The following is a 19993-nucleotide window of genomic DNA, read 5'->3' on the forward strand; positions in this document are numbered from 1 at the left end:
GAGATAGTCGGATCCTCTTCTGCAGATAGTACTGTTCCTCGACTCGAGTTTAATACACTTTCAAACTTTCCAGTTACACCATTTTGACCAATGTCTAAATAATTACGCCAAGGCAAATTCACCTGAATTTTTAATCTTTTTATAGACATCTATCAATAGCTTACTAATACTCTTCATCAGACTTGCCAATCTTGTCACACTCATTGACCCAGTATGCTAAGCACTGGTGAATTTCATCAATGAAGTGCATGCAAAAGAATATGATCCAGAATGGAAGAACAAAAATAAACTCAAATACCGAGATTAATTTCCTAGCCAGTCATATGCCAGAACATAGCAGAAGGTTGTAAGTCACAGTTTGTGTAATTCTCTCACTCTTCTACTAAGACTGTCTCTTGGTTACATTTAAATGTCTTTAATAACAGAATTTCATGCAAGATGCAAGGGGGAAAATTGTTCTAAAAGTGAGGGCTGATTACTTATTGGATATCTTTGAAATGCAAAGGATGACAAACCTACATTAGCTTTTATTTGGAGAGCTGCAATCACCATGTTTTCAAGACAATTCAAGAAATGGCCTTGCTGATAAAAACAGGACAATTTGGAGAGCCAGTCCTGAAAAAATAAACTAAATGAATTATTCTCTTGTGGTATGGATAATTGATTCTTTTTTTTTTAAGTATGCTGAAATTATCATTTTACATTGTATACCAAAAACGAACATGATTCCAACCCCTTATAAGAGTTAATGATCATCAGGCTTGATCAAGTAAGTACTGCTGTTGACATCACATTCTAAAACCATAAGATGCAGAAAGCCAAGATAAACTAAATATGCTCGTTATATACCAGAAAAAATCATATTCTCTTAGATCTTTAGACATCTTTATTCACAATAAGGAGGGATATGATATTGTTAAATCCTGCATGTTTCAATTATCAGAGTACGGCAAGCTGAAACAAACATTTCAGGACAAAGAAGAAGCTTTGTGTGAGCTTGGTCAAAACAAAACAAAAATAATTCGCTGGGACAAATATAATCCTGCAAGTATCGAAACACACTTCTGAATGGATCATGTCTTTCACACTGAATGAATATATCACATCTGTATTTCATGTATTTTCCTCATCTTTTGCTGTGTCATGGAAGCCCATGGGTCAAAATTAGTACCGGTATGCATCAAGTACTTTGCGGTTATTTTCACTACGCTCTGAAAGTCTTATGAGTACTCACACTCCTGTCGAAATTGTACATATGACAAAAATTAGTACATCTCTATTTTCTCTCTACGGACAAAATAATACACAGTACATGAATATCTAACAATAACTCACATTCACACCTTGTTACAAGCCATCATTTGAATGAACGAATGAAAGAAGTACACCACCTACAAAATATTGGTTCTTGAATTCACAATAGACAGGAGTACGAATACACAATTTTTTTTCCATCATCGGCAGCGATACAATTACAAAAACAAAACAAAACAAGAAATGCTCCTTGAAGTAAACACAATTTACAAACAAGTGTCTGATCCACAGTACTATTTAGAGGGGCTGAATACTCAGGTCTTTGGTTTGTGAGGTACTGACAAGAATTTCAAACAGACAACAATTTCAAACTGACATGGATTTCAGCAAATTGGTTTTAAAAAAAAGTTTCCAGAAGGCACTTTGGTTCACTTCATTTGATTTCTCTTTTTTTTTCAGAAACAAACAACTGCAAGAAAGGGACGTGCCGTCACACCTAGTACTCCTGATTCCATTACTACTCGCCCCTGCATAGTGTTAGGCTTCATCTTGGACAGGTTCTCTTTTTCTGTTTTTTGTTTTTTTCGAAGCACCCTCCATGGCTAAATATCGATGGGCAAGTTTAGCGGCTTGCTCCATTATGATGTCTGCCATAATTCCGAGGTTCGTGGGGAGGTCGCTCCGAGTTTTGAAACTTGCGTCGGTACACTTACAGGCATTTTTTGTCGCGTACAGTGGTGACCCTCTGCTGTCTGTGACATACTGTTTGGCCGAGATGCAGAGTAACGGAACCTTGTACAAGTGCCTCTGTATAATGCAATGCTACCACACCCCACCTTCTCATCCCGACGATGCCCTCTTTGAAATTTGACGATTAAAACCACTCAAGGCCGGCATGACATCTTTTCTCATATTACACACGGTCGTGTCCTCCAGCCTAAAGCTTACATAGCACTTGTCAAGATCAACAAAGAGTCTAATACTTGATTTGGCAGGGGTGGGGTGGGGGGACGGAGAGCCACCTCTCTTCCCAGCCCAATTCCCGATTCAAAGGTCCCTGGTTTTGGTCTGTCAGTGCACCTATAACCACGTCAAGAAGTTGTTAACATCGCCGACGTCAGCGACGTCACTCAGGATGTCAGGCCCCAGTCCCTCAGGGAGGGAGGGCACGAGATCGTCGCTGTCCATGGAGGTGACGTTGGTGCCACTCTCGGAGGGGTCCATGGTGGCCATGTCGACGTTGGTGCTGGGCAGGGACTCCAGGAAGTCACCCATGCTGGCCAGGGGTGGGGGCGGAGCAACGGTGGCCTTCTCAACTGGCTTGCGCTCTGCTGCAGAGTTAGCTGGTAGGAGCAAGAGGACGAGTACATCAATTATTACTTTCAAACATTCAAACAGTATTTTTTTGAATGGGGAGTCAACAGTTCCCCTTCCCCAACATCAATTTTCTTGAATGGAAAGGCAACATTATTCCCTCCATAAGGAATCTTGGCATGACATATATATTTCACAAAGGAATATCCACAACATGTGACTATATGCTTGGGTTGGGGGTAACTTCAGTCCCTCACAATCGGACCTATGACGGAGGAAAAAATTTGGAAAAATTATGAACACCAAGTGCATTCTTCTAGATTCCATCCCTTGACCGCCTCTGGCCAAACTGCCTCCGGCCGGCTGTAGTAAGATTGATCTTTCCTTCCAGCCGGTCAATGCCCACCCCCTCACCACATTCAAAAAACATTCCATTGCTCCTGATATGGAATTTGAACAGTTTAAAAAGATACAGTGTTCACTGATTTATTACATGAATAAGGGACTTTCATGCAAATGTGACTATGCTCTGGACCTAAACTGCCACAGGGTGGTCTCTTGCCCCATCAACCGCTTGTCATTATCAAATTTTCTGATACCTACTTTTGTCCGGAGGAAAGAAAGGGTATGCGGGGGAATTTTCTCAAATTAAGTTACCTAAACTTTATATCTCAGTGGAAGTCAACTCTACAATCTAGATATCTTGACAAAATGAGGACGGTAGGTGTTTCTGCCTCATCGCCATGACTCCCGCCTTCCACTTACCATCAGAGGAGTCCATGTCTTCCAACGTGTTGAGGAGGTCCTCAGGAGTCCTGGGGTGGCTCACGTTGCTCAGACCGCATCCGCTGTCCCCGCTCTCCTCCCGTCGGTGGAAGTTGGAGGAGGTGCCGCTGTTGAGGAAGGGGTCTGTCCCGCCCGTGATGGAGTCGTTGTTGTTGTTGTTGGGGGCCGTTTCACGCAGCTCGCGGCGCAACGCCAGTTCCTGCACAGACGAAGATATGAGAGAAACGACAAAGATGTTAGCTGAATTTTTACCTAAATGAGGCACTGGCGTTATTCACTTTCAGTAAAAACCTGCACAACAAAGCAGTACATAAAATAAGTAAGCCGAAACAAGCGAACAATATCAGAAAGGGGTTCTGTAAATATCGGAACCTCACTTTACTGTCTTATCAGGCTATCTAGTGGGCATCTGAATATTACAATCTCCTACAATGTAATCACTTGCAATCAAATTTTGGCAAAAAGACAGTAGGGCCTAACCAAAGAGTAATACATACTACAAATGTTTGCTTATGCATTGCACAATGAATCAACAAATCTAAAGCAAATACTGCCATTTATTTAAAACATGTGTAATACATGGAAGACACAATGAAAAGAAAAAGAAAAAAAAAGAACTTATCCGGATCAATCTTCCTAAAAACTGCCACGGAAGTGTGATTCCATTGTGGCACCACCCACACAAATTGATCACACTAGCTTCATACACCGTAACGCGCCTGCAAAAGCCAGCACAATAAGCTAGCGACCAAAACTGTGAGATTGTATCTTTAACACTTATTAGGCTATAACATGCCCTTCTTCTGGTACTATACTTCCATGCCCACGATTTGCTGGCTAAGTTGCGCACACCGCATGACCACTATTCAACTAAAAGGCGAAAAATCGGGGTCAACTGCAGCCAGGCGAGTGTCGGTCAAAAAGCACACAAAATCTTCCGAGTCAAGTTCAAGCAGTTTTACAAAGCAAGATGTATCCTGCATGTTGGAATAAGATAAGATGTTTCATTTTAGGAGCTTCTGATATTAAGTCATCACCTTGACTTCCGACTGTTCTTTTTTCCCCCTTTAATTTCAATGCTTTCATTCACAACAACTCTCATTCCTGGATGCAAAAAAAGATTTAAAAGGCAAGTCCACCTTCATAAACATGAGGATTGAGTGAATGCAGCAATATTAGTAGAAGACATCCATGAGAGTTTGAGGAAAATCGGGCAATTGGTTCAAAAGTTATGAATTTATGAAGTTTACTGCTCAGTCACTGCTGGATGAGAAGACTACTACAGCTAGTGATGTCACATAAGTGTACAACGATATAAAGAAAACAGAAAGAAAATTCAACATATTTTCACTTTTTTCACATAATAAAACAACGCTTGATTTGCATCTTTCAGAAGGCAGGGGGAATAATGCTGCCCTTAACAAACATCAGGGACAAGTCTAGGAAATGTTTACTTTTTTCAAAAAAAATACAGTTTTGTGAAATTCTCTTCATATTTTCCCTATATCGTTCTACGCATATGACAAGACATCATACACTGTAGTAGTCTTCTCATCCAGCAGTGACTGTACATATACTTTAAAAATTCATAACTTTTGAATAGATTGTCCAATTTTCCCTCAATTTTCACTGATGTGTTCCACTTATATTGCTGCATTATCTCAATCCACATGTATATAAAGGTGAACTTGTCCTTTAATTTCAATGCTTTCATTCACAATAACTCTCACTCCTGGATGCTTAAGAAGATTTAACTGGCAAGATACACTTTAAGACTGATGACTCTTAATCATTTCAGCTAAGGGATAACTTAGTAATAGGATATCTTCCACTCAAGTTCAGGGCAGAATTCCATACACCACAAGAGGAGCATGGGATCCAGAGTATCAATCGGGGGAAAACAGTTGGTAATCGCCCTCAAATGAAAACAGGAATGACTGATCTGGTGTAAACAGAAACAGGCTGGGGATAAGCCTAAGAGATAAGGAGAAATGGAACCTGTGGGGACTCTGCCAGATTCAGGATAACACAATATCTTGACCTTTGACTCTGCCTTTAGTCTGTCTGCACAGACCTCACTGTTGAAATACAAATGAACTTTCTTCGCCTAATGTGATGATTTCGAACAATGATTTGTGCTCAGGTATCTGACCTTTCCATGCATCATTCTAATGAAATCTCCTCTTACTCTTATCTTATCATATCACTGTCAGTAACATTACAGTAACCGTAACAACCATAACCAGTATTTTCAATATTATTATCATCAATCACAGATATTACACTTTTTTTGTGAACTCTCTTCAACCTGGCATATACATTTGAAGAACATTCCCAATTATTGTTCTTTGTGAAAACTGATATGAGTGTGTTATGCTCCCAGCAGCAGCCAGATTCTGTTCACCTGTTCTTGCTTCTTTGGTTGTTGTTGTTGTTGTTGTGGTTGTTGTGCCATGTTGTTATTATTATTATTATTATTGTTGTTGTTGTTGTTGTTGTTGTTGTTGTTGTGTTTGTTGTTGTTGTTCACGGGAGGAAGTAAAAATCAGCTCAACACAATTTGAGAGGTTAAAAAATGGAAACCAGTCTGTTCTCACATAGGACTTGTTCTCTTATTTTTGCTCTCTAGTCTCTTGAAATGATGCAAGCATTATTTTCAATCAAAGGTACACATGAATACTAGGATTGCTTGCAAGACTTAACATTATTTCAAATGAGACAGAGGAGAAAATGAGGCTCCAATTACTCTCCTAATACCATTTCTAATTCTGATTAAAAAAAACTGTCTGTGGCATCATCTCTTTTTTTAAAGAAAAAAAACTCCCAATAAATAGGCTAGTCTCAGCCAAGCAAAATGGCCACAATCAACTCTAGGTCCATTACCCAATTCTGCACACAAAAATCCCTCATTTGAAATCTTGTTTAATCCCCTTCCAGGAGGCAAAACGTTCTATAGGCCTACATGTTCTATACACCATAAAGGTCTGTAAAGAGTTAATATAAACACACATAGACACAGATACAGACACAGACATACACATACACCCACACACACATGCATATTATGATTCCACAGCTGAAAGCATCTCCCTTATTTGATTGGCCTTGCCACAGCTTACAACGATGTGGGCATGCTTTATTGCTGGGCAAAGGAACGACAAACAGAATGGCAGTGCAGCGACAGAAATTGAATCACGATCATAAACACCGATTTATAACGCCAGTCATTGGACGAGTCGGACAGGAGGTCGGGAACACATTTGAATCCTTGATGACACCATGAGAAAGAGATTGAGAGCACTTAACCCTTTAGCAACTGAAGATTCTGTACATACTGGTCTATGGAAGAAACAGCAATATTGCTCTCATTTCGATGATTTCTAAATGATGTAAAATGGCTCACCGCATGTTTATTTTTGTCTATTATAACTTATGTTAACTTGAAAGCCTATTAAGACTTTTCCAAGAGAATAGTGTGTCATAGAAATAATTTTGACACACTTTTGTTGACCTTTGACCTCTTTCAAATTAGATAATTAGGGTATATATTCTATATGAAAACAAGACATATAAATGCATAAAACTATTCAAAAGAAAAAACAGATGGGTGATTTCGGGCCATCGAGGGAGAAACAAGTCAAGCAGTTTCAGGCAGTTCAGTTACTAATGGGTTAAAGAATTGACTAGCTCCCTGTTCCTAGACCACCACCACTACCACAAGAAAAAAAAAATCATGCTCAACCTTGGAGCTAGACTAACAGAGGTCACTTTTCTCTACAGAGGACAACACACAGAGCCCAGACCCTGTGGGTTTGATGGTATATAATCAGTTGGTCCAGTGCTAATGATTGGAACATCTTTACCCTATGGTCTGAGCTTGCAGACTAACAAAGGATGACAGAGAGCTTGAGTGAAAACATCTCCAGTGGCCCCGCCCACTCACTGGAAGAGGTCATGGCCCTAGCAACCACAATCAGCATCTCTGGCAGGGGGGAAAGGAAGCGCCTCCATCTCGTTGAGCACTGAGGCAAGTCTGATGCATGAAGAGAGACTTCACAGTGACTGGTGGGTTTCCCCCACATTTGCCACATGTATCACTTCCTATCTTCCTCACATTTTAACCACATCTTTAAGTTTAAACTTAGCTTTGCCATGTTTACCAGTTCCTCCTTCATTCACTGTACCACTCTGGCCATAAACTATAAATGCATCTTTCCCTGTCCCACAGAAAAATCTATATAACAGGAACCATGCACGCTACTATACAGCCAGAAGCATTTGCAGCATTAAAGGTATTGTTTACCATCGGGAGTGCTCAGCGATTTAAAAAAATTTCCAGTTATCACATTTGATGCGTATGTGTAGGGCAGTTGTATCACAAAACATCTTACCATACAGAAATTATGCCATAAAGCCTAAAATATAAGGAGAAATCACAATTTTTCTCAATAAACCATAATTGTAGATGGTTTAGTCTTGAAACAATTCTATCATAAGTGTTCACATTTTGTGTATTTAACAATACTTGATATTGATTATAGTATAAATTATACTGATTAAAATGTTTACATTGGTTGTTTCTATCCCTAACTCACATTTTGAAGCACTTAAGTTTGGTTTTTGTTTCATCTGCAAATGGCAAACAATGCCTTTAAACTTTTGTTAACTCACACTGACGACCTTTTTTGCTGCATGAAACTTAATCATGAATTGTCACTGGCATTCAATGCCTTTGTGTAGACAAAAACTTTCTTGTGCATTTGACTTTTGCGAGTCTTGGCTGCTTCCAAAATTCGCTTAAGTTTCAAGCATGTCAAAATTTCAACATGCAATCTACTTGGTCAACTCGATTCCATATTGTACGTCTTCCAACCACATCCAATGAATGAACTGTATCCTAGCCATCCGAACATGACAGAAGTTTGTACAGATGCATAATATAGTAGCAGTTGAATTATGCTCATCATCTGGACAAATTCACTTCTATCGACAGATTTATGGCTACAAGCTTGGGTCATACAAGGAGCAATTGCACTTCTCAGTGTGAGGTGAAGGACGATAAGCATTTCCTTGTACTCCACCAAAAAAAAAAAAAAAATCAGATTATTCTTCTTCAGTTTTGTATGTCAGATGATCCTTTTCTCTGCTCTATTGCGTGGAACAAACAGAATCAACTACAGCGACACTCTAAATAACATCATGAACAGTATTATTGTCCGGAGGCACTAGTCTGAAACATGAGCTTATTGTAAAGTCAAAAGTTTGTGCCCACTCTATTTGGGGAAAAAAAAATATCTATGCTACAGGCTTTTTCAAACCATAAAAACATTTCATTTCGAACATATCCCCTCACCCCCTCTATCAATCATATTCTCCCTGTTTTCTTGTACACATTCAGCACAAAATGGTTCTACAATATATGATGAAGAGATGACAGTTCCATCTCATTCAGCAGCTTCAATCCATCTCCAATTACAGGGCACTGGAGTGTACGGTAGCCAGCCCTTGCCCTGACAACAGCAGCAGCGAACACGAACCAACAGCTGCAGCGCAAGTGAAGAAAACAAGGGGAATGCCTGCTACACTGGGAAGGTTCAACTTACTATGACTATTGCTTCTTGCTCTTGTAGCATTAGTTGTTATTTTTGGGCTTCCTGCCATTCTTCTTTTTATCCATTTTGATACTGTGCGCCCTCAATCTGGATGCATCCCACAACCCTCTCCTGTCCCCACCCCGCCCCATCCCCATCCCCCCCCCCCCCCAACTCCCCCTTGGACTGAGGGCAGCCTTCTGTAATGGTTCGTTGACAAACTGCGCACTACACTGCTTGTTGCAAGTTGTGGAGTGATGCCATGTGTAGTTCGTATAGTCTAAATTTACACATCGTGTTTGAATCGCTCCGCTGAAGCTGCCATGTTGGATACCCTGATCTACAGCAGACTGACAGGAAGAGAATGAACTCTTCCACGTCTAGACTTTGGGGGACACAAACGGATCAGGGAAGAGGGAGGGGGAGGCGTGCGTCATTTCTCTCAGCACGTCGTGAAGATCTCTAGGCTAGTTCCGTAGAACTTTGTGAACACAAATCATGCTCCGACTACAATAAGCAGGAATCACACATTCACAATTACAAATCCCTCCATTTCCCAGCTCCGGATGGTACAGGTGTACTATAAACACTTTGACTGAAACAACCCGACAAGACCACTACCTCAGATGTAATATTTTGCTCACATTTCAAAACTCACAACCACACATTTAACGTAATCCCCTGCCCCTCTACTCCCACTCCTCCACCCCCATCCCATTTACACATACACAATGTGCATCCCTACTGATACAGTAACTTGAGTTTGCTTCAACTATATAAATGGTTCCATATGTCAGATCCAGAGATGGGGTAGGAGGAGAAATCACCACTTCAGAGAGAGATTAGCATCACTCTAACCCCTCCCCCTCTTTTCCCACTTTTCCATCCCATCCCATTTATACATACACAATGTATTTCCTGCCTTATATGTCAAGTTTGCTTCAGCTCTGATAATGGGTCCATTTGCCGAATGGGGGGGGGGGGGGGGGAGTAGAAGGGGACTTTACCACTGTGGAAAAAGATTGACATGTCTCCCTGCATTGAAAATTATTTAACATGGCCTCAGATTTTCTCGCTAACCTCCTTTAAATGTGTGGTCAACTTCTCAATGCCAGACAATTATGACAAGGGGAAAAAATATCTCTGTGGGGTAAGCTTCAAGTTTATGTCAAATATATTCATCTTCAAAACCACAAGGTTTATCTTTCCTCTTCTTAATCTGAATTGATATGTTTATGAAGGAGAGTGACATGATCGAAAACATATGGCTAGCTTTGAAGCATGCACTCTCTTTCTTCAAAAAGTGTTTGATCTGTAGGACACCATTTTCATTCCATAAGAACATGAAACAGATCATTTTTATTCCAGTCATATAACTACATTGGGACAACATACTTTAATGGAAATTATCTTCACTACGGCAATCTCAGAAACTTGGGAATCTGATCAATTGAAAAAAAAATTAAAGAAGCTAAGAGTACATGGCCAGTTTTGAAGAATAATCTTGCTTTGTTTGTCTGTTTCTTTTTTTCTCACAAAAGATTGTCAAAATCAGATGTCATCGTTCAACCCACAGACAGTTAATAACTGGCAAGTATATTTCTGCCAGACAACAAAATTGGGATGAGAGGGTATCTTTAAATCCATCAAGTCCCCCAAACAACATTTTGTGGTTAGGCAATGTGTCTTCTCATTATAATTTTCAGTTTTACGAGTCAATTTGGTGCTTCAACAAGTACAGCACAAAAAACAAACAAACAAAAACTCTTGCAATTTGAGTCCTTTGTTGTTCAAATATCATTGTTTCACCTGTAGAATTTTCGAAAGCCTCAAAATTCCTTCATATGTAACCGATTCTTTCATTAGCAACTCATTTTAGAGGATCAAAGCTCCCGTTTCTTCTCTCAAGTTGACAAACTTTTATCTAGGTAAATCTCCTGTCAACTTTGCGCATATTTAATGATACCAATTCTGTCAAATCTCTCAGTGATGAAAATTCATTGGCGCCAATGTAAAAGACAGACAAAATGATAATGTCTGCAGCAAATTTAGTGAGACTTGATGAGTTAAAACACTGCAGCACAGCTGAAGAATTGACCCAGAGGGCAATGTCCTCCACCTGATACCAGAGACAAAGGGCACACCACAAGCTATCAGATGGCATCCCGTTTCCACGGATACAGCCATCCCAGGAGACAAGAGATTAGGCTCATGGGAGGAGAAGACAGAGTGAAGTACCTACGTATCTAAACAGATTTTGTGGGGGTTTTGGTGGGAATTTTTCTTATTCTTCAGATGTGTGCGATTTCGTGCTACCACAGCCAGATGATTTGAGTCATTACACGCTGCCAACTGAGAAGTTTCAGAGTTTGAGGGATTTGTACCACAGAGTCCTGATAAACAACCATCCACCTTGGTTTCCCTCATGCAATCAATAAAACAAAATCTCTCCTGCCTGTCAATTATCTGTATATCAAAGGAAAATAACGAGCAATCACATAAATCCATGAACCGAATTATTCTACCAGACGGTCTATGGCGTCATTCAATATCACACACACACACACACACACAAATAACAATAATTATCAACAAATGGTCCGTATAGACTGTCTTGTAAAGGAGTATTCTAGTGAATACGATACTTCCTTCAAATGCCACTCTAAGGCTGACAACAAGCACACATCAAAATAAGGCCAAAAAAAAAAATCGTTGTATTGGCGTAACCCGCCCGACCCTGAACTTTAAAAAAAAAAGAAAGAAAATACATCGTTTTTACCGAGAGAGGGCGCGATACGGGTTTGCGAATTATCAAAAACAACAACAACAGCTGGTGTCGGAAAATGGCCGCGCAGTACAGCGTGTCGGCGACCGGCAAGTCCGGTTCGAAGATTTTATTTAATATTATTCGGAGAATCGATTTGTCTGTGGCGCTGGGTGATTTAGCCCAGGAATTTGTTTGTTCGTATTCTGACCGGTATGTCGTGACGGCTTTAAAACCGGTGATATAACAAACTTTGGATGCAACAGACCCTCTCTATCGAATGGGGTTTTGTTAAATATGAGTTTTACATGTAAAATACAGGTAGCAAAAAAAAAAAAAAAAAATCTGCCTGCCCGACCCTATTTGAAAATCTCATGTTACGCCAATACAACATTTTTTTTTTTTATTTTTTTTTTTTTTTGGGGGGGGGGGCCTATGGAGTTCCAGAGGACTATCATGGAGATATTACATGCATCTCAATGGGAGAAAAGAAGTCTCAAACAGGAGAGGCAGTGTCATAGTCTCTTGCCTGAACATAAAGGGGTTTATTATTTTTTTCAAGAGATTAGCAGAGCCCTCCACAGACACATTTACCCTTTACTTTGGAATATTATCAAGCAAGATATTTTTGCAGCATGACATTTTTGCAAATTGATGCCGATGGCCTTTTACACCAGGATAGAATTTTTACAAAACGTCACTGGAATCATATGCATAGTATAGACTAGAACTTTTAATTTTGTGAATTTTGGCTCTCGAGAAATTCGCAAAATTAAAATGCATGTGAACATACATTCCTTGTTTTACAGTATCTTTTGGCCAAACATACATTCCTTGTTTTACAGTATCTTTTGGCCATAGAGTTCCATGAATATCAGCTCCTCACTATCTTACATTGCATTCAATGCATTGTGTAGACAAAACTTTTCTTGTGCATTTTATTCTCATGAATCTTGGCTCCTTGTAAAATTTGTGAAAGTTTCATGCATGCAAAAATTTCTGGTTTTCCAGTATTTGCAGCATATGATATCATGATACACTCACATCCTAGAAAATAATTGAATATGTATATTATCTTCCATCGTATATAACAATGATCCCCACACCCAGCCCGTGAAGTAGAATACATAAATCTGCATAAACATACTAATGGTATTTGTTACGTTACGAAGTAAAGCACTATTCCCGCTGGGACTTGCGGGGAAATTATCTTTTTGATTCAGGATGTAGGAATGGAGACAGGGCTCGGATTTGGACTTGGACTCCACAGAGGGCAGAGAAAACATCTTATATACGCTGACAGAAATTGAGAAGTCGCTGGGGAGGGAGGGAGGGAGGGAGGGGGGAGGGGATGGAGTTGGGGGTGGAAATGGGGCGGCAAGGCGGGCGGAGCATGTGGGATGTCAAGCGAGCGGTCAAGTACATTTGGCCCTCGTCTGAAAGAGGAGTGACAGATTTATCAACACTTGAGGTTTTCAAGAACTGGAGCATGTAGGAGACATGGGGAAAGCAAAGTAGAGACCCTCCCTTCTTGCCTTATGATATACTTTCAAGAATGAAGGATGAATGATGCTGAATGACTTTAGGGTGCAAATTTGCACACCACAAAGATTGAGTGTTCTGCTGTGTTGGATGAAAATTCGCAAAAAGTACAATTTCTTTGGAAATGACCCTTGTGCAATATGTTGTACGTGGTGACTGTAGCTGAAGGAGAATCAACCACAAGTCGATTTCTTGATTCACTTCTTTTTAGATGAAATATTACATGTAACTTCTTCAGAATAAAGAGAGGGTACTAACTAAGTATACATATTATGTCAGCAACAAGTCAAGGGAAACTGGACTTTCAATACTGAGTGAAAATTTGTGGAATTTCCTCTATTTTTTCTGTATATCATTCCATTATTGTGACATCACATAACTGTGACAGCCTTCTATCTAGTGATTACAACACTTAGAAATTTACAACAGTTACAAATTGGTAGGCTGAGAATGATAAGGGCATCAAGTTGCCACAAAAACCACAGTGTTCAAGGCAACTTAACAAGCTTATCGATGATTCTCACCTGACAATTATGTTGGCCTAATCTTTTGAATGGGTCATTCAATTTTCATCAAATTCAATTGATGTGTCCTACTAATAATATTCGTGCACGCACAAAATCCATGGGGGGGGGGGGGGGGGGGGGGGGCAAGCTCCTGAATCACATGGTTACAAGATTATCTAAAATAAAAACAATCAAAAGAGCATCATATAGATACTACTGTTATGTTATGTTCATGTTGTGTTATGTCTCGCTTCTAACTCTCCACATACACAGAAGGATTGGAGAGACTGAAAGAGTACATCAGGTTCTCAAGTTCACCCAAGAAAAAGGACGCTACATCCTCCCAGGAGTTCACTCACTTTTCTTTTTTTAAAGGCACTACAGCTGTTTCTAAAGTTGGCTGTGTGAGAGCGAGTCTAGGCTCCTCCGAGGGGGGCTCAATAGCTCCATCCATCATCTTTCATTACGCGATGCATCCAACACTGAATTTGCCCCGTCCTATATCCAGCCACGCTGTGTAAACCATCGGTCCAAATGTCAGAGCCGTGTGTGTGCTGCTACGTACGTCGCCCCTTCGCCCCTTCGGCCCAGGTCTAGTGGTGCAATACACGCGCAAAAATAGTAGGGCTAATCAACTGGTCAACATCCTTCTTCCACTGCAGTCACTCTTTCTTCCCCCCCCCCCCACCCCACCCCCTCTCTCCATCTCACTCCTCATCCTTCTGGTATTCCCCTTCTTTCTTCCAATCATTCTTTTCCCCTCTCCCTCCCCCTCTCCCTCTTTCTCCCTCTCTCTACCCCGCTTTCTCCCTCTCTCTACACCTCTCTCTCTTTCTCAATATAGCCCAGCACTCATCTCCGTCTCCCCGTCTCTGTCGTTACCGTGGCGACAGGGATGGAGGCTGCAGCGGCTATAAACGATAGTCTGCGTCAGCCAGACCAGATCAAGGTGAACAGTTTGAATTAAAAAACTTACTTTGAATCTTAGGAATAAGCGTCAACTACCCAAAAATGCTCAAAATGCTTAAGCTTTCAATGAATCTCCATTTTGGCAAAAATTTTCATGATAATTTCATCAACCGTATCAATATTAAAGGGGATAAAAGCAAACAATTTCACATAATATATTGGCATGAAAATTTTCCTGAAAGAAACTTTGTAAACAACCACACACAAATCATGAAACTTTGGCTGAAATTTTGAGTCATAAAAACTGGTAGGGGAAGAAAGAGGCAAGCATTGGTTCTACCAGGGAGGTGGAAGAAAGCTCTACTGCTTGCCTGCACACATGTTTGCATGATGTCGATTGTGCTACAAGTTACCTAGACGTACTATGAAAGCTTGTTGCACTCCCCCCACTTGGCTCCTCGCAAAATTGCAAAAGTTTCTGGTTTTACATTACTCGGCACTGCTACAGTACAACAAAAAGACTAATTCAAAGCTATGAATTCAACATCATCCCCAGAGACTCCAACTCTCCCGTTTTTCGACGGGAGATCTCCCGCCGAAAACCCATTTTTGCAAAATCTCCCGTTCCCCCGTTTGAGATTTAACTTCTCCCGCCCTGGCTCTTTGTCTCCCATTGGAAAGGATTTCTTACTTATTCCTATCGTGTGTTGAAAAAATAAGCCTTAGATAGCACAAGAGAGCATGTAGAACCCTAGGAACTTCGCGCTTCACACACATCAAGTTGGAGTCTCCCGTTTGCTAGGGGTTTCAGACGGGAGAATCTCCAGATCAGAAGGTGCTTTGGGTTGGAGTCTCTGCATCCCTAGATAATTGACTCAAAAATTGCACCATCTGATGTAAACAGGTCATAATCTTTTCAAACAATCTACCTCTCTTGAGAGTTACCTTACTCCTAAGATTCACAAATCCTGCCCTTCTTTAGATCAGGTTCAGAAAACACCGGTATATGTAGATATCTATGAAATTGTAACATTATATGACAATAAATAATTCTGGGATTCCCCCTAAACTAAAACATTAGACCAATGCACCCAATTCCAGGTTAACCTGCTGACCCATTAGAATCAAAATGCACCATGTGCCAGTCACAACATTTACTATTTCCCAAGCTACCAAGGAAGGATGGCATCATTGGAAATTGAGAGTCAATGAAATCCCAGAGGTGTGTTTTGTCTCCCATCCTTGATGAAATACACCAGTATCATGAATTGTACATATCTATCTAACTATCTATAAATATATTATGCATATGTGATTATACCCATCTGTCCATGTAATAAGCTTATATATTTATGTATGTATGTGTTTTTATTGGATATACAGATGAAATATTACTTCATTGAGTCTGAAATGAAAGGCTGGACTTGAACTGAGTTTGGTGTACTTGGCCATGAGCCAAACTCAGAGGGGCCCAAAACAGGGCAGGTGGAATCAATTGTAATAGGACTATTGCTACCAGTTTGCTATCATGGGACCCCCAATTTTATATTTCTACCACTTCTCCAACAGTATTTACTTTATATTTGGTTTAGGGGTGTTTTCTCTCTGCCCCCCCCCCCCCCCCAACACACAATAAACTGAAAAGTGTGAAAGTTCATTGGCTTTGACTGGCTATCCCCAGTGGAAGAGTAACAAGATGTATGAGAACTCGGTTTAATGTCACAGGGATTCAATTCAAGATCTCTCAGAACTTATTTTTTTGAATAATATGCTTATTTTGCAAGCAACTCATTCATTTTTTTTTTTAATAATATGCTTATTTTGCAAGCAACTCATTCAATATACATCAAATGGACATAATCTGCACACCTATACATTCATTCACTGTCCCATTAATAGTGAGCACTGAGTGCTATACATGTAGGGCCTATGCTATCACAATAGCTAGGGTACACACAATTATGGAAATTCATATTTGTTTGTTATCCTGGCTAATCTCTTTGGGCTTAAATTGTATGTATGAAAAAAAAAGTTTAAATAAACAACAGAATTATTGACTAGAAAATCTATTGATTTTTACTGTGTCATTTCAAATTTGATATAATCATTCATGTTGTCAAACAATTTATGAAATCTCTTTATGCATGGTGGTGTATTATGCACTTTGTGGCAAAGCATTAGAAAAGATTATCAACTCACTAGAACTTTTAGCACTAATGGTACGAGATGCTTTCCCTGTACTACTCCTCTCGGCAAATTTTCCTTCAGATGATGTTTATGTAGCTTTAATGGATGTTGTAATCAGCCTTGAAATGGAATAAAGATAAACAGTAATTTACGGATTACCGGTACTTTCATTTCTACATGCTCCCCTCGTTACTAGTTTAAACAGATGTATGTCATGTACTCTTGTGGTAATTGCCCCAAGTGTCGAATTCAGATCATCTTCACACAGAGAAATGCTACCCTTGTTGCCTTTCACACTACATCAGCCATGGTGCCAACCACACGTCAAAATGTTATTACTTAGCCATGTGAGGGAGCAGAGAGCGAGCGAGAGAAAGATAGCTCTTAATGAGGTTGTGTGATTTCCCCATAATCTCCCTTTATGACTTCTTGGTAATATATATCCTCACCCTCATCAACTTCTTTTCTCCTATCCCTATCCCTATCCCAATCCCCATCGCCTCATCCCACCCCCATACCCTCATCCCACTCCATAACCTCATCCCTCCCGTCATAAATTTATAAAATCTTGGAACAAACTGAAGACAGAAAAAGAAAAAAAACAAACAGGGACAGACAACATCATCATAACAGTTTGTCTACTGCCAGAAGGACTTTCGATGCTGTCGTAGGTCTGGGGGGATAGATGCCCTTCTGGCGCTAAAGAACCCAGATGATGATATACGCCACATCCTGAGTCAATGCCAGGTTTATCAATCAGTCAGACGGCTCCGCACGCACAACGAATTGTAGTAAGTAAGTATATATCCACACATCACTCAAGAAGTATGTCATCTTATACGGGGGAGGGGGCTGATGATGGCCGCCAAGAGATGGGTGGCTGGTTACAGCCTCACCATCTTAAAAAAGCCTCCAACCTGGCTCTCGCATCCATCACATCATCTTTGGTATAAGTGCCTATCCTTCTTGCAACTTAGAACTGGAAAGCTAGGGTTAGCTACAGTGCTATAACTAGCAACAATGACATATGCAAATTAGATAGAGCAGTGTCATAACCTCACAAATGCCCCCATTAACTTGCATAAACATGTAAAGTTAATTTCTTTTCTTGACATGACATAATCAGATATAAGTTGCATCCTTCACATCAAATTACTGTGGTCCTTTTCATAACCTAGCAGCAATAACTTTTCACATTGTAGATGCTAAATTATCAACCAAATTAGTGTCCCTGAACTGGGCTTTTGGGACTCTTTTATGCACAAAAACATCACAGTCGCAACCTATGGATTGAACATTGCCATCATAATGTATCTGCTCATATCCTCAACCTCTATGTGTCAATGCAAACTGCTATTTATCAAAAGAAAATCAAAAACAAAAACCCAGATGTGAGATGTCTTCTGAGGTATAAGAAAGATGACTGCTACCTTTGATACTGAAATATATTTGAGACAGTGTCTTGCAGAGAAGGAGAGAGCATCCCATGCTCTGACTCCCAACTGCAACCAAGCAGTGTTTCTGTCCTGCATCCTCCCTGGTATAGTCGTCATAGATACCGCATCCCTGGTATATTACCAGGGTATGCAAAAACCATGCCCCCACTAGCCCGTCTCAATCCAATACCCGGCTTTCACCTTCTAGAATGTCTCCCCTCAATCTATCCGCTCAACACCTCCGAACACTTCTCCCTCCCATCTCTGTTCCTCAAAGTCTTCTTTTATTTTTACCACTCCGTCTTCTGGTGTAATCGAGTCTCGCCACCAACAGATATTCAATTTACTCCTTGGACGTCTGCGACGTGAGATGCACACGCTCGATCGGAACCAGCCGTAAAGACACATCCATGTCATAACCTACACACAAGCCTAGATCAGCATCTGCAATTGTCACGTCTTTACAAGCAACGCACCATAGACCCTGGGAGATGCAAAATGAACACCGGATTTCAACTCCCCACCCTCGTCCTCTTATCCAGTAAAGTCAGCAGCCTCCTCGTAAAGTCGCATTGCACATTAATCTCGTCTGGCCATGTTTTTACGAAGTGCAGCGGTGCATCAAATGCTTCCCCAGGCATATATGGCACAGGAAGTAACATATTTTACAAACATATACAGTACCTCATGCTTCACTGGTATTCCAACAAAGCCTTCCAACATAGCTCACTTTGCAAACAAAATGAAAACTAAACCACAAAGAATTTACAGTTCATGGGACTGGAAAAGACAGGTTTTTATATAAAATAAAACACACACACACATACACACACACACACACACACACAAAGGATATTTTTAAGCACTCTGTCAGAAGTCATGGTTTAATTTGCATATAATTCTATCGAGATGTCCCCACAAGATGTAGGTTTCACTAGCAAACATCACGGGACGTCTATGAGTGGATATAAGCTGACTGCAGATATTAAAGTAACAGCAAGCGAGGGAAACATACCAAAGTGGTTCATTCATTGCCAAAATTCACTACAGCAAACCATATGGACATAACCATGTATGAAAAGACTCAAAAACCACCACAAACGTCCAGCAGAAAATGCAGCAGAATTGTTAAATACTTCTCTTACTAGTGACTTATTGTGGTCGGAAATAATACTTTGCATACATATAGGCTATTATACTGTGAATATATTCATGTATATCTGGTATACACTAAAGCTAAAAAATTATCAGGGCCACTGATCATTGAAAAGATGGATAATTCGTTATCCACGCGAACATCTTTCCTAACCCAATCATCATATAGTTTAAACATTGGCAGAGTCCATCAATCGCCATGGGGGAGGAGTTCCGATTTTCCCCGATGTATTGCTCGCTGGACATCTTTATTCCTGGCAATCAGATGCTATAGTAGTGACGATAGCTCACATTTTCACAGCCACATAGGTAATACTATCAGGACCAACCAAACTGACAAATACCCTCTTTGCATTGTTGAATCATCTCCATGGCACAATACTCTTGACTTCTCCAAACTTTTTTTGTTGTTGTTGAAAAGTACAGGCACAATACAAAGATAGGGCGGGGAGGAAATGAGATGGAAATTTTGTATTTGTTTTCAAAAGTGCATTTCTTTTTCCGTTTTTTTTTTTTCCTGATTGATTGAAAAAGAAGAATGCCCTTGCT

General features: G+C 40.2%; 1 protein-coding gene across 2 annotated transcripts in view; it reads right to left on the minus strand.

Moving 5' to 3' along the window:
- Positions 1-349: 349 nt before the first annotated feature.
- Positions 350-19993, minus strand: part of LOC139713500 (transcriptional coactivator YAP1-A-like) — a 60414-nt gene continuing 40770 nt past the window's right edge. For both annotated transcript variants that reach the window (XM_071625227.1, XM_071625226.1), the window contains 2 exons: positions 3334-3553; positions 350-2597 (listed from right to left, as the gene is read on the minus strand). In XM_071625227.1, coding sequence (XP_071481328.1) covers positions 2335-2597; positions 3334-3553 — 483 coding nt within the window. In that variant the 3' untranslated portion in view covers positions 350-2334. The remainder of the gene's footprint in view (positions 2598-3333; positions 3554-19993) is intronic.

Source organism: Diadema antillarum, unplaced genomic scaffold (assembly GCF_040938485.1).
Source record: "Diadema antillarum isolate AM-2024a unplaced genomic scaffold, OU_Dant_1.0 seq00001990_RagTag, whole genome shotgun sequence".
Lineage (NCBI taxonomy): Eukaryota > Metazoa > Echinodermata > Echinoidea > Diadematoida > Diadematidae > Diadema > Diadema antillarum.